Source organism: Eriocheir sinensis, chromosome 4 (assembly GCF_024679095.1).
Source record: "Eriocheir sinensis breed Jianghai 21 chromosome 4, ASM2467909v1, whole genome shotgun sequence".
Taxonomy (NCBI): Eukaryota; Metazoa; Arthropoda; class Malacostraca; order Decapoda; family Varunidae; genus Eriocheir; species Eriocheir sinensis.
Window position 1 is genome coordinate 1663376 of NC_066512.1, and position 23761 is coordinate 1687136.

Below are 23761 nucleotides of genomic sequence, written 5' to 3' on the forward strand. Positions count from 1 at the left end.
GATACATTATGGAACGCGATGAAACTGCCTCAAACTGCCAGATGTACAATAACCTATACAATACGACGATACTATTACTGTTACAAGTATATATACCTGTGTTGTATACTTCATGTTTTGCACTTTTTGTTTATAAAGTTTTAGCTGATACACTAAACAGACCAACAAACTGGCTGTGGTAACTATAATGAAGGAAGCCTATAGGGTATATCCGTCGTTGGTAGCGTGCATTCTAGGTGCGTTCTAGCAAGGCCCTCTCTAGATGCCATTAGTTCAAGCGGCGTTCGGCGCGGCCGGCGACACAAGCTTGTGACTGATGATTGAGTGATAGTTTATTGTTGCAAGTAAACAACAATAGAGAAGGGAGGAACATGCCATCCCAACCCCCAGGCAGTACAGTGTGATGGTACAACTAGTAACACATGGGAGGCAGCACGACAAAACAAAAAAGACAATGGCAGGAATAAATGCACAATGGAGGAGGGCGGTACATCCCCGTATGTATGCTTTCTAGCCTTCCTTTTCTCCTTCCCTCCCTCCCTTCTTACCTCCTTCCTCTCCCTCCCCAACCCCTCTTCTGGAGCCCAGGGAAACAAGCGTGAGGGAGAGAGACAGAGGAAGGAGGGAGGGAGGTAAAACATATGAATTATTTTGCTAATTCAGGACGAAAAGGAAAGCAAAATAGTAATAATGAAAAAAAATACTCTCATGAGATGGAGGGAAGAGGTGGCAGCCACACACTCTCTCTCTCTCTCTCTCTCTCTCCTGCAGCAGGAAGTAATAATAAGGAAATAATGAAAAACAGGTAACGTTTCAAGGGACAAATTTCAGCCTGACTTTTATCAATGTGAACGAAAATAATGACAAAGCAAAATATAGACAACTAACTTTTTCCCCTCCCTTTAGAACATTCTAATTGCCTCTGTTTTACCATCAAGGATAAAGATATACTGGAAAAGAAGTAGGAACAGTTCAAGTGACGGAGAGGGGCGAAGAAAAGAAAGAATAGACGAAGTACTGGCCATTCTTCTTCCCCCCGCTTCCTCAAACCTTCCAAATGACCGTCTCTTTGTTGTCGAGGAAGTGCGCAGCCTAATAGTGAAAACAATGAAAACTAAGTAGCTACTCCACGGTTTCAGAGCTGGATATCCTTCCGCTTTTTTTCTCCCCATAATGGAAAAGAGAAATTAAGATATATGATTAGTTAACTAGACAAATTACTGGTACGATTTTGATGGGGTGATTTTTTTTTCTTCAATGTCAAAACGAGGATATAGAAATGGAAATGCAAGTTGACTGATTGATTGTGTCTTATTCTCCGTCTTTCCTGCCCTGGTTATTTAGGTATTTATTTATTATCACGATGTAACGAATCGTTCTTCTAAGGGTATTTGCAATGTCTGAAGTGTAATATTTGTGATTCTTATCTCCGTATAAAAGCTCTCGCTGTCCCCGCCGCGACGCCCCAGCAATGGATTAAATTCTGTTTCCGATCAACCTATTTCCACCCTCTTGACGGATCAGAAACTTACTAATAAATAAAAAAAAGGTAATTCAAAGGCTCTCCACCATGGATGTGTCCATGTGAGTGTGTCTTACTCAAGTGGCAAAATTTCTCTCTCTCTCTCTCTCCCAGACACACTTGTACGTATCTCTTATCATCATCGCTGTCTATTTTGTGCTGATTTTTCCTGAATAATAAAATCACCAGTGAGATAGCTACATACATGATGCATGTGTACAACATTTGTTTGCAGAGTGGAGATGTTTCCATTCTTCCTCCAAGCCTGTGACGAGCGACAGAGGGAGGGAGAGAGAGAGAGAGAGAGAGAGAGAGAGAGAGAGAGAGAGAGAGAGAGAGAGAGAGAGAGAGAGAGAGAGAGAGAGAGAGAGTTACCTCCGTTTTTTTATACCCTTTTCTTTTTACTTTCCAGTAGCTTCTTTTCCCTCATTATTCATTATTGTTTTACACTCTTGGTTTGGTAGCAGTACTTAGTGTTCATGAGCGTTATCATTGTTCAGATAAACGAGTACATGCTTGGTGTTACGAGCGCAAAAATTTGAAAACGTCGGAGCTTATAGGGTTAAGGCAGCGTGCATGACGCCAGCAGTAGGTAAACGTGACCCGTACATGTCCAAGGAGCATGAAACTCGGGGCAGTAATGCGCGAAAGTTGGGATGGTGAGAATTTAGGACTAAGCGCGAAACTTGAGAGGGCGGGTACTGTATAGGAATGCAGTTCATGAAGAGGGAGTTTAATACAAATAAAGTATAATAAAATCTTTCTCAGCTGACTTACTTGATGCCATCAGGAGCGTCCACTGTCAAGGAGTGAGTCAGGGGTGCTCTGCTTTCACTGGAGCCCCACTTCTCCTCTGCACTCCCCTTCTCTCTCTTCTGCTTCAGGGTCTGGGGTGAGTGTACCCCACCACCCTTACCCTTGCTGTCTTGGCTGCCTGTAAGCTGTGTGCCTGAGCTTTTCCCATGAATGCTGTCTGTTTGGGCTGAAGCAATGGAGGCAGCAGAGACCCCCGGGGCCTTCACTCTTACTGCATGGCTCTCAGAAAATTCTTCCTTCTCTTCATGAACTTCAAGCTGTGAGTCCAATTTTTCCCCAGGTGAAACAGAACTAAAGTCCATTCCTGCTGAAGTGAAGGAGTCAGAAGAGTCTAGGAGTTTCTTTTCAATTTTTTGGGCAGTTAGAAAAGTTCACTTGCTTCTCATATACTTCAAGCTTAAAGTTCAATTTATTTGCAGGAGGGACACAGCTAAAGCTTGTTTGTACCACGTGAAGGATGCAGAGTAGAAACTAGATGCTTTTTCTCTTATTTTGGGGCTCCCGTTAAGGTTCCTTGCTTCTCAAGGACTTGATCTGGTCAGTTCATTAGAGAGCAAGGGTACCTCAGGGTATTGGTTAGCTACACTACATACTCATGGCTACACTGTGCTGGAATATTCTCTTACTTCTTATGGACTTGATCTACAGTCTGGCCATTGGAGAGTAAGGGTATCTCTGGGTATTGTCAAACACACGCTCGGAGGCGTGCCACACACACCCAGTGAGTATTTAAATTCCCCCAGCCCAGGACATTTAAATTTTCAGGTTCTGAAAAAAATTATGCCATTGGACACTTTTAGGCCAGATGGATTTGCCAGGCCATATACACAATTTACTTTCATAATTTTTTGACTAATTTCATATTAGGGGAGAGAACCTGTCCGGGAACCATGACCGTCTGGGAATCAGGAATCACTACTGTTCAGGGAAATGGTTCCTTCACAGCCGTTACAACACTCAGTCCCCAACATTCAGTTCCTGCCCTGGACCTTTACCACACTCTGTCCGGCACACTGAAGCACCACATCTACAAGAGTAGCTAAAACAAGTTATTTGAGGACTTGCATTACATGTCAACAAAAGACGTGCCATTTGGCGGCAGTCACAAGTGTTTGCCATTTTGGGGTGCATAACACACCATGCAAATGATTTGATAATAAATGCTTTTTCCTGTAAAATTCAAGTAATAAAAATATGATATGGATGTTAAAAATAATCATTACTATAGGCAGTTGCTCAGCTGACAATCACAAATAGAGAAGGTGTGTCATAAGAAGATCTTATTATTGAACACGTTGTGGATGTTTCCTTAAAGACAGACAAATTTGAGGAGAGTGAATACCAACACAGCTAGTCCTCCAGGTACAACATGTGCAGCTTATAACTGCTCTCACACCTACGACCAGGCCAGTAATATTAGTAATACTTGGATAAGTAATGAGTTGAAATATCCCACCGTGGGTAGAGCAACTGTTTGTGTACACAGCGCTCCAGTTTGGAAAGCAAAGATTTATGCCAAACCCTATCAAAAGCTTTTGATATGTCCAGCGCAATAGCAAAGGTAAAGGAAAGGTCCATTCAACACAAAGTCTGTTCAGCAAAGCGTCCATCATCGAAAGGCTGTTCACCGATATGTGCATCAGCAATATCGCCAGACTGTAGCGATTCTCGATTCCTGGACCTTTGTGGTTCCCGGACAGGCGCTTCCCCTTATTAATCCAGAAATAATGAGGGTCAAGTGTGGTTGTATTTACCTAATAATAGAAGCATAAGTACACCTGAGTGTATTCTGTACCTTCAAATACGCCAAACCTTTTAGTATAACAACTTTGTGTTCTCTCCAATCAGTCCCTTAAAGTGAGTCTTTCCTGTATTAATCAAATTGGCATTCTCAAACTGGAGAATATTCCACAAAAACTTATTGACTGGTAACTAAACAAGCTTTCAACAACAACTGAATGTAATGAATACTTTTTACTGACTAGCTGTTGAAGCTAAGGCACAGAGCCGAGAGTAATTAAGCCTGCTGCCACAAGGATCACAGGATGACTGGACCAATGCTTATCTGAGGCAGGCTGTCCCCTATTGTTCCTTTATCTCTCTATCACCATAACTCGGGATCTGCTCACATTATCTCCTCAGGTTTGGTACACATCCTCTCCTACAGTAAACCATCTTTCATAATCAGTCACCTTTGTAGAAATTATTTCAATTACGTATTGTAAATTATTAATGTATACATGGTGATGAGTTAAGCTAAGATATGGGAATCAATGGTAAGTACTCACGATTGAAATCTGTAAGTGCTGTCTCTCGGTATTGGCATGACAGTGAGTCAATTTAGCAAGAGGGGTCGGAAGCATTTTTTCTTAGATCATCACAGGGAAGCACGGAATCACCACTACGTCCACCGCTACGGGTGTCTGCTGGGCGCCTGCCCAGAGAGCCCGTGCCTCCGTCGCTGCTCGCCGGCTGTTACCCGTGGCTGTGGCGGCGGCGGAGGCGTCCCGCAACGAGCTTGCATTGCTCGCCCACTCTGGCGGGCTGCTCCTGAGCCAGAACTCGGAGGCCCGTTCCTCGTCGCTGCCCCGGCTTATACCCGTGGCTGAGGCGGCGGCGGAAAGGTTCCCCACCCGCGCCTGCGCCCATGGTTCCCCTCTGCGACGGGCCGTCCACTGTGACAAAGGCCCGTTCCCCCTTTTTAGGGGGTAAATCTTCAACAACAACAACAACCACTACGTCTGCCCGTCTCCTCCGACTTAATTCTACCATTTTGTTTCTCATCCGTGAGTACTAAATCTTAACCCAAGGCTAAGTGCACCCAAGGCTACCCACATGCTGTCCTGAAGACCACCCGTCAACCCGGACTCTAGAAGAACCGTCCAAGTCATTCAAGAATGAGCTCTGGGGAAGAGCGCCAAGAAAAGATGGCACCACTATAAACACTTGCCTGCACCAAGACGAGCTTGGGCCGACCACCAGGCCCCTCAAGAAAGGCTACCAGTGCTGCAGGCTTTGGTGTAAAAAAAGAAAAAAAAAAAGTCCCCCATATTCACAGGTTCAATATTTGAGATTTCCCACAATATGTACAAAGGCGGACCAAAAGGAATTTTCACCAAGCCGCCCCAAACATTTATGGTCCACCTGCGGACGATTCAGCCATTCCTTAGGAACACATGATGTATTTACCTAGTTGTAGTTTTACAGGGCCTGCGCTAATGCTCGTGTATTTATCCAGTTTTTCCTTAACCCTTAGAATACGGGTGGCGATATTTTCTCTGGATGCTATACACGGGGAAAATTTAGGCATTTAAAAGAGGTGGAATTGGTGTTTTTCTTCTTTGCAATAATTGTATATTCATCTAGTATATATGGTGGAGTAATAAAACTTCTCTCTTAATAATAATAAAAAAGTTATGACAGCCAAAAATATTGCACATTTTCTCGTGGCTGTGACATGTCGCATGGAAGCACCCCACTCTCTCTCTCTCTCTCTCTCTCTCTCTCTCTCTCTCTCTCTCTCTCTCTCTCTCTCTCTCTCTCTCTCTCCCTACTTGCCCCTCCCTCCTCTGTCAATGTCACTACCATAGCAGTCATCAGAGTCACTGTCACTTTGATTCGCCTGCACTCTACTTCCGCCCGGAGCAGATGAACTGCTTGACGCGTCACGAGACATGACAGATGTATTCCGAACAAAAGTGGAAAATTATCTGTGGCCTTCGGCAGGGCACGCGCTGAGATGAATGAGTGTGTACGGATGCCAGATGCCTCCACCATTCTTCTGAGTCAAGAACTGGCGGTATATTTGAAACGTAGGGAGTGCAGAGTGTGATGATTATATGTGTGATCCCCGTACGGGTGGGGCGTGTGGTAGCGCACTTATATATACGATCACTGTAATGTAAGGGTTAATGTTATTGACAATATATCGATATATTGTGGGCATATTTCTAATTCCTCCTCTCTCCCAAAGCAAGCTTGGGGCCCTGGGTGAATGTGTGGTTTCCATAAGGGGAACACAAAATTCGTCACAGTGAGGGAGGAAATCCCTAAATGTAAAAGTTTTTTATATCTAGGATATTTTCCAGACTTACATACTAGCCTGCGGCCTGGGGCCGCGGGTGTGCCCAGTTCATCCAACACCGACGACTTCACACACCTCCTCCCACCCTGTTTCCTGACCCCAACATTCATTTATAAGAAGCCCACCATCATCTTCCCGAGAAAATTCTGCATCACATTAGCATAAAATTGTAACAATAATGTAAAAATACACATACGAAAATCAGTTATATAAAGTAGCTGGTACAGATTTTCTTGCACTTATTTCCCTTCAACTCATTAGTACTCAGCTGTTTTTTGTCGCATCACTTTTATAAGCCCAGATCCTAAATCTGCAAGCTTTTCTGCTTCTGATGGTGTAGGGTGTGTCCCAAGGTAAAAATATACATAGGCTCAAAATAGTCTCTGAACATAAGCCGCGCCGTGACGGCGGAGTGTCGATCCATATGGCCCTTCAACAGCCTACTACAGTAAACCCTCAATATAACGGACTAATTGGGGGGGAACTTAGTCCGCTAATGCCGAAAGTCCGTTATAAGCAACGGAAAAAAAAAAAACGGAAAACAATAACGATGAACGTAATAAACGTAGGTATATATATATATATATATATATATATATATATATATATATATATATATATATATATATATATATATATATATATATATATATATATATATATATATATATATATATATATATATATATATATATATATATATATATATATATATATATATCATATATATATATATGATCAACTAATTGTGACCCCCCCTATCTGTGCCATTTCAGCGTATCTGGCGGATGCATTGACGCTAAATAGGAAGGCAGAGGAGGGGAAGGGAGGAGGAAGGCAGAGGAGGAGGGAGGCAGAGAGGAGGGAAGGAGAGAGGGAGGAAGGCAGAGGAGGAGGGAGGGAGGCCGAGAGGAGGGGGGGAGAGAGAGGAGGGAGGCGGGCAATGGACGTTAAGGGCGTGTCACACTAGCACTTTTCCGTCGATTAATGCCATTTCCGTCGATTTTTCATCGTTCATGAACTTATCGCATGAATTTGTCAGGCGATCAGGATCGTTTCCTGCAAATGTCCGCCTTTGTTTAAATTTCCAAGACCAAGACCGAGACTTTCCGCGTGGCTTCAACCTGTCTCAAACGCTCTCCTGCAGTGACAGCCTTCCTCATCCTGGTGTCACTTCTGGCGATAAGAGGTGTCACTAACTCCAGAAGTCTGTGGTACTGGCTCTTGTCCAACCTGATCCAATTCTTCAGAGTCTCATGATCCTCTAAACTCAGCTCTTTTAACAGCCTGTGGTACACACTTTCTCTTTCCCGACAGGCCAACCATGGCGCATCCATGCACGCTTTTTGGCTTGTTTAGCTCGTCTAAGTCTCACAATACACAGTATTAGGTTCAGAGCAGCGTATCTTTGCCATAGCGTGGACTCCATGTTTGTTTACATTCCATGGTCTGTGCCAACGGAAAGTTTCAGACGAAACACCGTTTGTGTGTGACAGGCCGCAGCCAAGATATCGACGATTTTCATGCTTTCCTATTGGCCAGCAGCTCACTCAGGGACGACTGCTATTGGTAAAAAAAAAAAAATTCACACACACTGCAGTGTTGCCAGATTGGGCTACTTATCATAAATTGGGCTACTTTTGGGAACGAAAAAACATGTTTTATATGACGTGTCAGAGGTGACTTCCCCAAATGCATATTTTCCCATAGGGTTATAGTCCCGCCGATTCGGATTTCAGCGCATCGCGCCAGTCGAGCGAAATATATACCAATGAGGATGACTATATATATATATATATATATATATATATATATATATATATATATATATATATATATATATATATATATATATATATATATATATATATATATATATATATATATATATATATATATATATATATATATATATATATATATATATATATATATATATATATATATATATATATATATATATATATATATATATATATATATATATATATATATATACATACAGTGAAGACTCAATACTCAAGCGTCTTGGAAGTCGAACTTTTCGATACTCGAGCATAAAGTTCGACTTGGTACTCAAAAATATCTGGTACTCGAGCGTCCTTTGCGTGGCTGTAAACAAAGGCTCCTGGCCTCTCCTCCCCGCCGCCGCCAGTTGTCCGCTTGATCGTGAGAACAACAACATTCTCCTGCGTTCTGTCTGTGGTTTTTCATTTAGAAACTTACAATGGCACCAAAGAGGCTTATTAGTGGTGAAAATAAGTCTAAGAGGAAGAATGTAGTGACAACCATTGAACGGAAAAAGGAGATTATTGATAAATACGAGAAAGGAGCAAGAATCACCCATCTTGCAGCTGAGTATTGTATGGCAAAATCTACAGTAGCCACCATACTGAAGAACAAGGAGGCCATTAAGGGAGCTGATGTGGCGATGGGTGTGAAAAAGCAACTTAAGCGACCTGCGGCAGTGGAAGAAATGGAAAAATTGTTGATGGCATGGATAAACGAAAGGCAGATGGCTGGTGATTCTATGTCAGAGAACATAATTTGTGCGAGGGCTAGGCGGCTCCATGGTGATCTTATTTGTGATACTACCTCTGACTCCAGTGAAGATTTTAAAGCTAGTAAGGGGTGGTTTGGGAATTTCAAGAAGAGAACTGGAATTCATTCTGTTGTGAGGCACAGCGAGGCCGCAAGTGCCGACAAAGTTGCCGCCGAGAAGTTTGTGCCTGAATTTAAGAAATTTGTGGATAAGGAGCGCTTAAGCCCACAACAGGTCTTTAATTGTGATGAGACAGGCCTGTTTTGGAAAAAACTACCAAACAGGACCTATGTAACAAAGGAAGGGAAGTGTTTGCCAGGACACAAGCCCATGAAAGACAGGCTAACCCTGCTTCTGTGCGCCAATGCTAGCGGTGACTGCAAAATTAAACTGCTGCTGGTGTACCATTCAGAAAACCCCAGGCCATTCAAGAAGAACGGTGTGCAAAAGAGCAAACTCAGTGTGGTGTGGAGGGCAAACAAGAAAGCCTGGACAACCAGGCAGTTCTTCATGGAGTGGTTTGAGGAGGTGTTTGCACCTGCAGTGAAGACATACCTAATAGAGAAGAATCTACCACTCAAGGCCCTCCTGTTGATGGACAATCCCCCTGCACACTCTCCAGGCGTGGAAGAAGAATTGGGTAAGGGGTATAAATTCATCGCAGTGATGGTCCTCCCCCCCAACACCACGCCACTGATCCAACCCATGGACCAGAATGTCATCATCGCCAGCTTTAAGAAGCTGTACACAAAAGCACTTTTTGAGAGGTGCTTTGAGGTGACTTCTGAAACAGAGATCACTCTGAGGGAGTTTTGGAAGAATCACTTCAGTATCCTCCACTGCCTAAGGCTTATAGATAAAGCCTGGGGTCAAGTTTCTGTGAGGTCCTTGCTCTGCCTGGAAAAATTTGTGGCCAAGGATTTTGAGGGATTCGAGCCTTCAGTCCAGGAGTCTGCTGTGGTGGAGGACATTGTGTCTCTGGGGAGGGCCATAGGCATTGAGGTGGACAGTGATGATGTGGAGGAGCTGGTACAAGCACACTCTGAAGACCTCACCACTGACGAGCTGCGTCAACTTCACCAGGAACAGCTGCAGGAGGCAACTGAGGAGCTGTCTTCAGGGGAGGAGGAGGGGAACAGCAAGGAAAGAGTCTCCACTGCAGAGATCAAGAAATATTTGCGGCAGTGGACAGAGTTGGGAAACTTTTTGGAGAGGTGCCACCCTGATATTGCTGCCGTACACAGAAACATAAACCAGTTTGATGAAAATTTGATGCAGCATTTCAGACATTTTGAAAAGAAGGCAAAGGCAGATCACATTAGACAGATTCTTGTTGAAAAAGGAATCTAGTGAGAGTGCAAGTGTTAGTGAGCCACAGCCCTCCACTAGTGGGTTCACAGGAATCACACCAGGAGACGAGTTACCAGACGGTGACTCGTCCTCCGACGAATAACCTCCCTCCTCCTCCCCACCCTTCTCCCCTCCTCTTCTACGTTATCCATCACCAGCCTTCACTTACAAATCAAAATTATAAAAAAATTTACATTGAAATTTTTGTAAACTTAAGGTTTTGCTAAGGTTAGAACGAATTACCTGATTTATAGGTATCGGTAGTCGAACTTTCTGATACTCGAACAGCCATTTGGAATGAATTAAGTTCGAGTATTGAGTCTCCACTGTATGTATGTATATATATATATATATACATATATATATATATATATATATATATATATATATATATATATATATATATATATATATATATATATATATATCCCACCTCATCGCTATCTGGTATTTCTCGTTTGACGGACGCGCCTATACCCGGGACTATAACCTATGGGAAAATATGCATTTGGGGAAGTCACCTCTGACACGTCATATAAAACATGTTTTTTTCGTTCTTTTTAATGACTGAAATGAGACAAGACCTTGTTAGACAACAATATGTAATCAACATTCACCCTGGGGTCAAAATTTAGTAGTACAGAAGACCCAAAAGTAGCCCAATTTGGCAACACTGCAGTGTGGCGGCGCGTGAATTTTTTTTTTTAGGATAATGTTGCTATGAGAAAATCTCGACCAATAGCAGTCGTCCCTGAGTGAGCTGCTGGCCAATAGGAAAGCATGACGTCACAGTCTAACCGTGACGTCACTCAGGAGCAACCTAACGTCCATTGCCCGCCTCCTCCTCTCTCCTTCCCCCTCCTCTCTGCCTCCTCCTCCCTCCTCTGCCTTCCTCCTCCTCTCCCTTCCCCCTCTCTGCCTCCCTCCTCTCTGCCTCCCTCCTCCCTCCTCTCTGCCTTCCTCACTCCTCTCTCCCTTCCCCCCTCCTCTCTGCCTCCTTCACTCCCTCTCTCTGCCTTCCTCCCACCACTCTCCCTTCCCCCTCCTCTCTGCCTCCTCCTCCCTCCTCTCTGCCTTCCTCACTCCTCTCTCCTTCCCCTCCTCTCTGCCTTCCTCCCTGCTCTCTGCCTTCCTCCCTCCTCTCTCCCTTCCCCCCTCCTCTCTGCCTCCCTCCCTCCCTCCTCTCTGCCTTCCTCCCTCCTCTCTCCCTTCCCCCCTCCTCTCTGCCTCCCTCCCTCCCTCCTCTCTGCCTCCCTCCCTCCTCTCTCCTCTCTGCCTTCCTCCTCTCTCCCTTCCCCCCTCCCTCCCCTCTGCCTCCCTCCCTCCCTCCTCTCTCTGCCTCCCTCCTCCCTCCCTCTCTGCCTCCTCCTCTCCCTCCTCCCTCCCTCTCTGCCTCCTCCGTCCATCCCTCTCTGCCTCCCTCCCTCCCTCCCTCTCTGCCTTCCTCCCTCCTCTCCCTTCCCCCTCCTCTCTGCCTCCCTCCCCTCCCTCCCTCTCTGCCTTCCTCCCTCCTCTCTCCCTTCCCCCTCCTCTCTGCCTCCCTCCCTCCTCTCTGCCTTCCTCCCTCCTCTCTCCCTTCCCCCCTCCTCTCTGCCTCCCTCCCTCCCTCCTCTCTGCCTCCTCCTCCTCTCTCCCTTCTCTGCCTCCCTCCCTCCCTCTCTGCCTTCCTATTTAGCGTCAATGCATGGGAGGTCATATATATATATATATATATATATATATATATATATATATATATCTATATATATATATATATATATATATATATATATATATATATGGGTTTTTTTTTCTGTATAGCCGCATAGCACACTTGGCGATGAACTGTGAGGCACTGAGGCTGCCAGGCTGGCATGTGGGCCCCGCAGGGTGGCCATATTATTACGGTAATGTGTAAAATTTTACAAGTGCACCAATCTCGCACTGACAGACGAAACTATTTTTGGGGGTAGTTTTTGGGATGTTACGAAATGATAACTGTTTCTGTCTGAATCTGGATCTGTCACAAATCATTAAATGACTGACTTTCCAATGCCTGTTGTACACCCCACAGACTTATTTAGTATGTAAGTCTGTGGTATTTTCCCTTCTCCCAACTCAAAATTTGTGATTGCAATGCATTTTGTGTCCCCCCACCCAAAAACATTCCCCCAGGTCCCCAGGCTTGATTTGAGGGAAGGGTCGAGTATGGGCCAAAAACTGAAATCTTAGCAGGTATGTCACTGGGGTCTAATTGCTGTTTCAGACAATACAAGACATGATGGCTATCACATATGGGAGTTGTACTCATATTTGCAGTCTAGGACAACACTCCATGTCTTTTTTGTTCTCATATTTGCAGTTTAAGACATTATTCTCTATCATTTTCTTTTCTCTTTTCCTATGAATAACAAACTTTGGGGGTAGTGGGAAAGAAGGGTTTTAAGGAAGCAAAATTGACTGAAATGTGGGTTTACCCAATCTTAGGGAAATTATACTCTGTTCATCATTTCTTAGTATTGTTTCTGTTGCAAATCACTCGTTTCTACTTTAATGTGTTTTTGTTCACTCAAATGTAGGGAGGCTGATGAGGGCTTAGCCCTAATAGCAGGGGAGGGTCAAGGGAAGGGGGGGGTGAAGCCCCCCATATAAGCTTAGGTCAGGTTACAATAACGGGGGTTGTGGTGTGGTGGGTTTGATTTGCCTACCACTGTACTGCACAAAAGGGGAAGGGGAGGGGGGTGGAGTTGGAGTCACAACCTAAAAATTCTCTGGAGATGGAGTCGAAAATTGTCATGTGCGACTCCACACCCATGGTCACAAGAATGGGGTTGGGACAAGGGGGTGAAGCCCCCCTGTTAGTCACACTCATGTAAGGTTAGGTTAGATTACAATAATGGAGGGGTCAATGGGGGCAACCCCCATTAGCTACATTCACATAAGGTTAGGTGAAGTTAGATTACAACAATGGAGGGGGTGAGGGGGGCTTCGTTGGATACGCTCATGTAAGGTTAGGTTACAATAATGGGGGAGGCGAAGCACCCCGTTAGGGTAGCATAGATTAAGGGAAGAGTCCTCTGTGAAAATATGAAAATAATTTTCAAAAAATATGAAATTGAGCTATATGGTCTATGGCAACACCCTATCCTTTGGCTTTCAAATGGAAGATTTTTTTCAGTCAGACATAAATTTAAATGCCAATAGCGAGGTTAAGGGGCGCATTTCAGCCAAGAATAAGAAATATCCCCCTAAAGTTCGATTTTCGGTTTTTGCATTTCTACTTTGGTCTATGTTCATGGATAACTGTTTTAAAATATCTTAGCGGTATGATGCCTATTTCCAATGGAAATTAGTCATTATCTGACACTATCTCAGGCCTGGAGTGGCGCGCGACCGCGCTCTAGAACAAAGGTGTTATGTGTTTATTACGTTATTTATATGATTTTTAGGCAGTTTTTCGATATATGTAGCTGCAAAGCAGCTGACTGACGAAGTTATTGACAAGCTCTCCTCATACTACACAAAGGCTGTCAGAGACGAGCATGAGACTGTTGGCAGCATGAGGTCAGCGATAATGGCCACACTGCCACCAAAAATGAATAACATTGGCTGTGCCCCAAGAGTCAATCCTCATGGTGCTGGGTGCAGAGAAGCCTGGCACAAGGGGAGAGACCAGCACCACACACTGACAAGAGGATTTACTTGTCCCACATATCATACGACAACCTCAGCCTCACCAGGACGGTGTACCGTGACCTCACAAGACCAGAGCTGCTGGAGAAGTGCCTGAAGGGGAGGACACAGAACAGAAATGAGAGCCTACACGGAGAGGTCTGGAGGAAGGCTTCAAAAGACAAATTCTGTGGCCTACATAGGACTGTCTTTGTGTCCCAGGTCACAATCCTGGAGCATAACTTTGGGCACAGTGAAGCCAACCTCCTGACCTTGCTTGGGTTCAAGAGGTCCTCCAACTTCAAAGATTCTCTTGAGCGGAAGGAAAAGAGGACAAGCAGAACCAAGAACGAGAAGAGGAAGAAGAAAAAGACAAGAAAACAAGCCAGCAAGGCAGCAGAAAAAACATTATAAGCCTGGAGGCTTCTGAGTAAAAACCTCTCCAATGAGTGGGGTGGTGCCCCATGATACCCACACCATCGAGTGTATAATATCCTTTGAAAAGGAGGGCACCAGGTACCATAACTCAGAAATATCTGTAAAATAAAAAATACATTGCAGGAATAGCATATCAAACATATCATGGTAACGAAATGTAAAAACGATGATTTCTCGAAATGTAAGTTATTGGCATTTTTGGTTAAAATTCTGATAGCCTATAAAAGACATTTCCAATTGAATAAGTTCATTCAATATGGTAATGGTAAGACTATATTTCCATTAAGACAAAACTCTTCTAAGCGCCAAAGAATATTTTTTTTCATATATTTTACACTGAAACAGCGAAATGTGTTTGGTTACGTAATAAAAAAATATTATTATATATATGGAAACAAAACATTGCCAACACATATTGGCCAAATGTTAGCACTGAGGTTACTTTACATTGTCCAATGAACAAAAAAGCTGAAAACCCATATATAAAAAAGTTATTTACAACTCAAATTCGGACAAAAATTTCCCCCCACCCCCCCCCCAAAAAAAAAGTTTTTCGTTGATCAGGCTCAAACTTTGCCAGAGATGTTAGATTATAGTCTACTTTATTGTGTAAAATTTACGGCCAAAAATATGAAACTTCATATGCTTTCTACGACTACGTGCCCCTTAAAATGGCTACTGCGTGGGCATGACACGCTGACTGCGGCGCATTAGCTGGCATGCCAAGGTATGGAATAAATGTTGAAAAATCAAACATGCAGCAATCTTCAGAGTGGTTTGTAACCCATGTAACAGTTTTGGAACACAATTTGGGGAGGCGGTGGCTGAGTAGTCAGCGTGCGGGCCCCGCATTCACTGTGTGATGGACGACGCGGGTTCGAATCCGCCGCTACCACCTGGGATTTTTCAGTCACCGGCGAGTGGCTTGAAACTACCCACATGGTGTCCTGAAGACCACCCATCAACCCGGACTCCAGAGGAAACCATCCAAGTGAATCAAGAACGAGCTCCGGAGCAGCATGCTGCATGAGCCAAGAAAAAATGGCGCCACTATAAAACACTTGCCTGCGCCATGATGGGCTGGGGCCAAATACCATCTAGGCCCATCAAGAAAGCTTACCAGCGCTATAGGCTGGCACGTAAAAAAAAATTATGGATATGAAAAGTGCAACCTGCTCACAAAAATGTTTGGAACAAATGAATACATAGAAAAAAAGATCAGAAATGAGAGAAAAGAGAAGAATTACACCAAAGAAGACAATAAAGAAGAAAAGGAAGACAGACAAAGGAATTCCAACCGATACCTATGCACCCGCAGAGTACTGACAGAGCCTTGCAACAACGAGGGGCGTGGCGCGCCCTGATACCCTCACCTTTGAGCGATTAACACCTTCATAAGGGGGACAAGGTGCCTGATCATTTTATGCACTTACTGATTTGTGATTACTGATCCAATAAAATTCATATGCAAGTAGCATTGACAGTAAGGTGCCTTCACTGGGCCAAAGAACTTCAGCAAAACTTTAATCGCGTTTCTCTCAAAACTTGTACAAAATGAACATAAAATTTTTTTTTGGTTTTACTTTCTGCACGATTTTCTTGAAACTTTAGGACATACAAGATCATATATCGTAGTAAAATTTGTCAAGATGTTTTCTTGAAAAACGGCATAGTTTTGATATATGGGAAAATTTTCCAAAAGGAATTTAAAAAATCAACAAATTTTTACAGGTTGACAAAGTTTAAAAAAAAAAAAAAATCTTGACAAATTGTTAGAAAAACAATGAATTATCATATGTGCGTGTCACAAGTAAGCCAGTAAAAAAATGGCTGAGAAAAATCAATTAAAAATTTTCATAAAAACAACAAAAAATAATTTTCTTAATATTTCATTTCATCTGATCAGCTTGAAATTTTCATATGATAATGAAGGTAATAATATATACAACATACAAGTTATTCATGACCATTGATGCAATCTTAATCCACGGCAGACTTCCTCCTCAAAGTAAAGTGTGGCCTTTAACTTGGGTAAATTTCCCTTGACTTAAAGGATTTGGTGAATTTCCATAAATTTTAAGGAATTCCCTACATCTTAGGAGGCCCATATCAGACATGGGGCAATTACTTATTGTATGTAATTGATTACGATTACTTTATATTTTCATGATTACGATTACAATAAAATTAGGTGTAATCGATTACGATTACATGATGTATTAATCGTGATTACAATCATGACTGCAGGAAGGACTGAAAGGTGAACTTGCAAATTTGATACACATGTACAGTCGTGGGACACAAGTGATGACACAGTTTCCAAAATGTTTCGGACGCCGCTAGCGAAAGACGGCAACTATACAGCAGAGCTACATTCGAGTGTTATAATTATATGATGTGTGTGTGGGTGTGTGGGTGTGCAAGAATCAAAGAGTGTGTGGGTGTAAGAGATATTATTTAAGGATTTTTCTTACAAAACTGTGAGCATCAACTGCACGACGATTATGTTTCTTAAAAAAAAATCTGTTATGAATGCTCTTGTTTCCACTAGTGCACGGTGTGTAATAAGATTTTCTTCATTTCAAAAGTTAAAAACCTGCTTGGCTTTGGTCGTCAGTGAGCATGCTGGAGAGAGAGAGAGAGAGAGAGAGAGAGAGAGAGAGAGAGAGAGAGAGAGAGAGAGAGAGAGAGAGAGAGAGAGAGATTAATTTATCTTAAGAAAAAAAAGTCACTGCAAAATAATAGCCTAGTTTTCTTATAAGCATAATAATAACTTAGTATTCGTAAATGCAAAGTAATAGCCTAGTTTAATGAACGAAAACGAATCGCTTAGTATTCTAAAATGCAAAATAATAGCTTTGTAATTCAATTGAGAGCATAATAGCCTAATAGTTTCCTAAATGCGCCGGCTGGCATGGTCGATGACGTCATTGCATAACATTGTCAAGCGAGAGTTAAATGGTTGTATCATTATACATTTTTAGACCATATCAGAATATTTGTGCACGTTATCAATGTTTCTTTTGTATTTTCTTAGCAATGACGCTGCAGGAATGGATACAACATTTATTCAAATGAAAAATAGCATTGTAAACAACTTTAGCTGTCAATGACTAAAATCTGAACGAAATGTAAAGACATTTTCGTCCGCGAATTCAAAACTTGTTATCAGTGTGCACAACTGACAAATTCATATCTAATAAATTATGTAGAGTGTATATGTAGCGACATATCTGAACATTAGCCTCTTTCCATGCGGTGTATTTATTTTAAAGTCGGGGCCGCTGAACGAAACTCAGTGGAGAGTGTGTTAACACTTGTGTCCCACGATTGTACCATACTAAATATTTAACTGGTTGAATTACTACAGATATTTCAAGTACATACTTGTGTACGATAAACTATTAACCCTCTGAGTACCGATGACGATACGGTATCGTCACCACTGGATGTTACCGCCAGTACGGGTGACGATACCACATCGTCACTGAGTTACCCTTACACTCGGTCTTATTTCGCGAAAAGTTTTGGTTCCCCGAAGACCAGCCGGGTATCACGTGATAGCTAGAGAGTTGGGCTAGCCTCTCCCAGGTTCTCGTGATCCTATGGGATACGCCACATAGTGAAAACAAAGGAAAAGTTCAGGACAGCTTACCACCCTCTGCCAAAAACAAAATGTTGCTTCCCATACGGGTGACGATACCGTATCGTCATTTATAATTTTCAAAACCGGTCTTATTTCTCGAAATATAATTGTTCCATGATGCACTGAGTGTAAAAAGTGTGGAACTACAAAACCGCGCTGAAACGGAGTGGCGGGCACAGCCGCATGAACTCGCTCTCGGCTGAGCGGGGCTGGACGGTGGGCGGCTGCGGGTGAGATGAAGGGGGTACACTTCTAAGCTACGGAAAGAGGAATGACAACATTTTTTATGGTTTTGGGATAGATTCGAGTGTTTTGAAAGAAAAAAAAAATTTTTGCACATAGTGCGGTATGGGGTGTACTAGTTTTCTCGCCATAGCGCGGTACTCAGAGGGTTAACTAAAACTTTACTAATGTAATCGCAAAAGTAATCATGATTACGAATACATTTTTAATGTATTCAATTACGATTATGATTACTTTAAAAAAATACGAGGGTAATCGATTACGATTACTTGAAAAACAGCAATCGATTGTAATTGATTGCTATTACAGATTACGATTACCCCGTGTCTGGCCCATATGTCTGTCAGTCTCACCTCCCCCACCCAAAGACCCTGTATTCCTACAGGTCCCAAAGTTTGTTAGGCATAGGGAAAGAGATAGAGTAGGTATATTGTCTTAAACTGCAAAATTACCATTATTTCCATGCTAGAAGTTACCTGCCATTTCTCAATGCCTAACTCTTCCAATAGACTGTTTGTTTATGATAAAGGTAAAAGTCAAGTTGGGGGCATATGCTCAGAGGTGGGAACGGTACTGAAAAATCAGTAGTGCGGCTGCGGTAGTGCGGTACTTTTTCTGGAGCAGTGCAGTTGCGGTAAAGTGGTCCCATTTTTTTTCTTTCCCAGTGTGGTACGCAGTGTGCGGTACTGCGGTAGCGGTAGTCACTAGTCAATATAAAAAAAATACTTTAGTGCCTATCCTGGCTATCCATTGACGAACTAGTAACTTGATAAAAAAAAAAAAAAAGGACGACTGGGGGAGGGAGAGAGGAAGGTAAGGGAGGAGGAAGGGGGGACAGGGGAGTAGAGGACAGGAAGGGGAGGAGGGGGAGGGAAGGGAATGCAACTTTCCGAGGGAGGAGGGAGGGGACAGGGAAGGGGGAGGAGGAGATCAACGTCATGTGAGTGAGGAGGTAGTGGGGGATGGGAAGGAAGGAAGGGGTGGTGCAGCTGCAGGGATATGGGGAAGTGAAGGGGAAGGGGAGGAGGGGAGGAATGGGAGGAATATTCTCCCGCGTTTGAGCGAAAACGAAAGATTACTAATATAGGAAAGTTATGACAGGAAGAGTGAAACATTATTCAAACTGTCCAACATATTACGACAAAACACATCAACTGCAACTGTTAATATCGGCTCCCGTGGGAAAGCTGTAAGCCCTGGCGTCTCAGGACTCAGCGAAGAAACCTCGTGGAAATTTCAACAAGTAGATGATGATAATAATAATAATAATAATAATAATAATAATAATAATGATAATAATAACAATAATAATAATAATAAGTAATAATAATAATAATGATAAATTATTATTATTATTGTTATTATTATTATTATTATTATAATCAAACAATATTGATCTTGGCTACATTGAAGAGAGAGAGAGAGAGAGAGAGAGAGAGAGAGAGAGAGAGAGAGAGAGAGAGAGAGAGAATGATAAAATAGAGAAGTTACAATGAAGTTAAAAAACAGATATAGTATGTACTATGGTCTATGTTAATGTTATGCATCAAAGAAAAATTTGTACGGGACATGAGATTGAGCGGCGATCATGTTAGTGGTTGCTTGTATGTTGTACACTGCCATGCAGCTACAGTCATCGTCAGAGGCTGTCATGTTAGTGGTTGCTTGTATGTTGTACACTGCCATGTACAGTCATCGTCAGAGGCTGTCATGTTAGTGGTTGCTTGTATGTTGTACACTGCCATGTACAGTCATCATCAGAGGCAGTCATGTTAGTGGTTGCTTGTATGTTGTACACTGCCATGTACAGTCATCATCAGAGGCAGTCATGTTAGTGGTTGCTTGTATGTTGTACACTGCCATGTACAGTCATCATCAGAGGCAGTCATGTTAGTGCTTGCTTGTATGTTGTACACTGCCATGTACAGTCATCGTCAGAGGCAGTCATGTTAGTGGTTGCTTGTATGTTGTACACTGCCATGTACAGTCATCGTCAGAGGCAGTCATGTTAGTGGTTGCTTGTATGTTGTACACTGCCATGTACAGTCATCGTCAGAGGCAGTCATGTTAGTGGTTGCTTGTATGTTGTACACTGCCATGTACAGTCATCGTCAGAGGCAGTCATGTTAGTGCTTGCTTGTATGTTGTACACTGCCATGTACAGTCATCGTCAGAGGCTGTCATGGTGCGCCGCCTTGGGTTGAGTGATGAACAGATTTACTCTGAGTTATTCATTTAGTATTTAATTTTGAACAATAACTGAAAAGTCAGAATGACTGAATCAATGATTCTGAAGACTGATACTGATTGACTGATTGAGTCCGATTCACTGTAAAAAAAAAAAAAAAAAAAAAAAGATTTCTGTGAGCATGCCGCGCTGCAAATGTCTTTGATGGTTTTCTAAGTACCGCAAAAGGTACCACAGGATTTTTTTGGTGCGGTTCGCAGTAGTGCGGTATTTTCAGAAAGTTTGCGGTACTTTTTTTTGTGATGCGGTACACCGTACTGCCGCACCAAGTACCGCACTTGTCCACCTCTGCATACGCTGTAGCAGCGCGTGGCCTTAGTGCTCATCTCCGTAACATTGGCCCTTGAGCCTGTGGTGGGAGGGAGCCCATTACCCCGGGACACAGGGCCAGTGTGACATCCGGGTTACCATAGCTAATCTTCCCCTGGTTTCCCCAGGTACCCATTTATCGACCAGCCCGAGAGGGAGGATGAACAGCTGGGTGAGCTGCACGCCAACTGCCCAGGCCAGGATTCGAACTAGGGTTTGTTTCCCGGGATCCTGGACCATTTTTAAAGGTTTAATAATCCCGGGATATTTTTGCACATCCCTGGAAATCCTGGGATGAAATTAAGTACAAAAATAGGGGCAAATTTGACTGCAGGATGGTTGTGGACTAGTGGTTCTATAGTACCCTCTCGAGTTTCGCGCTTGCTTCATTCTGAAGGTTTAGCGCTAAACTCGAGGATCGCGAAACTCGAGGTATTGAAATGCATGAAAAAGCGCTTATTGGTTCCGGCCCGTGGAAAAAAATTCCTTTTTTTTTCAACTTGACTCCCTTGTTATCACAATTTTTTTTTCCACTTTACTCTCCTGTTGTCTCAAAATACGTACCTTGGTAATGGCAGAAAAGGGGAAGTGAGGACAGGTCGTTCTGAAGCCGCAGTTGAAGGCGGCTGCCTTACAATTGGCTGGCAGTTCTGAATACACGCTTGTGATCCACGTGGTGTTGTCTGCTAAAGTAAGGGCGGTTGCTTGCGGTCACCCGTGGTACAGTTGGACAAACCTATAGCTTCTGGTAGTTTTCTGTGTGTTATGGTATAATCTGCTAACTCTTTCTGTTATATATCATCAAATCACTAACATCATGATTGGCTTGTCAATGACTATTGAACATAAACTGCCGCCGCCGAGAGGTTGAACTTATTTACTGCTTCCATATTTCCCTCACCGCTCACAAAGACCACAAGCGGACAAAAAAGAACAAATCCAGGCAAATTAACACTTTTAATGCTGTGTATTCCCACAGCGCGCATGCGTGGTGGACAGCAGAATGACTAATTTCATCAGGGAGATATTTCTTGCAACACCGGCCAGTGTAGTGGACCTTCTTCTTTTGACCTGTAATGCTTTGTATCGCTTCTCAGGTCCTCCTTCTCCACACTTTTATACTTCACAACATGCACTTAGGGCCGCTTTCACAGTCATTTTGTTTGTATTGATTGTTACCAATGGTGGCGATTGGCGCTCTAGTATTTCCACGTGAAACTGGCCGATGGGTTGTGACGTGATGTGATGGTGTCAGAGGTTTTGCCTTTACAACAGCACCTCGTGGCGGCTGCGGGGTTAGCCTCGCCCCGCACCTTACCACACACTCAACACCTGTCGCTTTCTCTGCAGCCACCACTACCCCATAGGCCAATTTCACTTCAAAAACTATAGCATTTTTGGTAACAATCAAAACAAGCAGTGACTGTGAAAGCGTCCCTTAGTTACTTCACAGTGCGCACTTATACACTTCACCCTGAACTTAGGTGTTTTTCTGTTCTTTTCTTTCCCTGATTTTGGTTTTCTATGCCCTTTTGCTATTTTCCACTGTTACTTTTCACCGTCACTGCCATGCATTACAGGTCAAAAGAAGAAGAGGAAAACATCACTGGGAGATCTACAATTTTCATAGACTCAAGAAAAATGTTTTTTTGACTGTGGTTCCCCAGCACGGGGTGTTCTCTTATCTTGTTAATCAAGTAGTAAGCAAAGCAGCTCTGCCAGTCCATTTTACGAGTCTCTTGGTGGGCCGTCTTCCACTGCTCCTCACTCCTCAGCCACTGCCGTCGTCTGTTTGTTTACACGCAGCCGTGAGGTACCCACGTACCCACGCTCGTACTCACAATTGTTTTCCATTCATACAGACAACCAACAACTCGCGGTTGCCGATAGCCCCGATGGTTGGACACCGCCTTTTAAGGCAGCACACATGACGCCGACGGTAGTTAGACGTGACCCGTACATGTCAAAGGAGAGCGAAACTCATGGCGGTAATGCGAGAAAGTCGTGATGGTAAGAATTTAGGACTAAGCGCTAAACTCGAGGATCGCGAAACTCGGATAGCGCGAAACTCGAGAGGGTACTGTATTTATATTTATATACAGGGTGTCCCGTGAGGAATGTTTTGTGTGTGTGTGAAGGAAGAACTTAGTGTTTAGGTATTCTCTTGAGTATCATAAAGCAGCCATGGCACTCCCATTACCCGTAACAGAGCTCGTATAATATTTAGAACACCATGTCTGCATATTCCACGTTGCTGTATGTATACGACATTGAGATGAGCGTGACAACTTAGCAAAATTACAAAAAAAGCAGCACACTTTCCCTCGTCCCAGGAGTGACTGACCAGTGACGGTTGACAGTAAACTGTGTCTGTCTGGCTGCCTGCCCGCACATCTGATGGCAGTTGCCATAGTTCACAACATTTTAGCTACTGATCGCTACGATGGTACATACCGTTTTTTTAATGTTGGACATGTAATGTTATTTTGTCTATCATCTTTGGGTAATCACATACCGAGAAGAGTATGAAAAATAACATATTTTAAGATAGCTACGGCCAGAACGGCACCCCTCTGTCCCATCATCTTATTCTATGAGATACTTCTTAATCATTTAGTTCATGTTATATATAAAGAATGCATACGTTTAATTTTTCTTCATTTATTTTTACTACATCTTCTGTCATTAAGTACTCTTTTCATTTCAGTGAGTGTAAATGGAAACAAATGTTGTTGTTTTTTTATCAGCGATAATGAACTACAATTTACGTTGTCATTCGCATTGGAATTCAGAAGCAGAACAAAAATAAAGTAGTAAACGAAACATATTTTAGCTCTTATTCTCATTCCTTTTACTTTGTTGAGAAACAAAGTGTATGCTGGAAATTTGGAATTAAACATTAAGTGGAATTA

General features: G+C 43.0%; 2 protein-coding genes across 8 annotated transcripts in view; one reads left to right on the forward strand and one right to left on the reverse strand.

Annotated features, from left to right (window-relative positions):
• The window catches only part of LOC127007891 (uncharacterized), a 212392-nt gene that overhangs the window by 182736 nt on the left and 5895 nt on the right, over positions 1–23761 (reverse strand). For 5 of the 7 annotated variants that reach the window (XR_007760681.1, XM_050879351.1, XM_050879345.1 and 2 more), the window contains exon 2: positions 2300–2642. The exons of 1 other annotated variant lie outside the window; for it this stretch is intronic. Coding sequence is in view for 4 of the 6 variants with exons in the window: in XM_050879351.1 (XP_050735308.1) it covers positions 2300–2640 (341 nt within the window). In the remaining 2 variants the exon portion in view is untranslated. Of the gene's footprint in view, positions 1–2299; positions 2643–5527; positions 5546–23761 lie in introns of those variants that run through there. One more of the 7 variants, XM_050879388.1, reaches the window with a different exon arrangement.
• LOC126982127 (tigger transposable element-derived protein 1-like) lies at positions 9295–10417 on the forward strand. Its single transcript, XM_050833948.1, has 2 exons — positions 9295–10178; positions 10354–10417. Exons 1-2 carry the CDS (start codon positions 9295–9297, stop codon positions 10415–10417), a joined length of 948 nt encoding a protein of 315 aa, XP_050689905.1.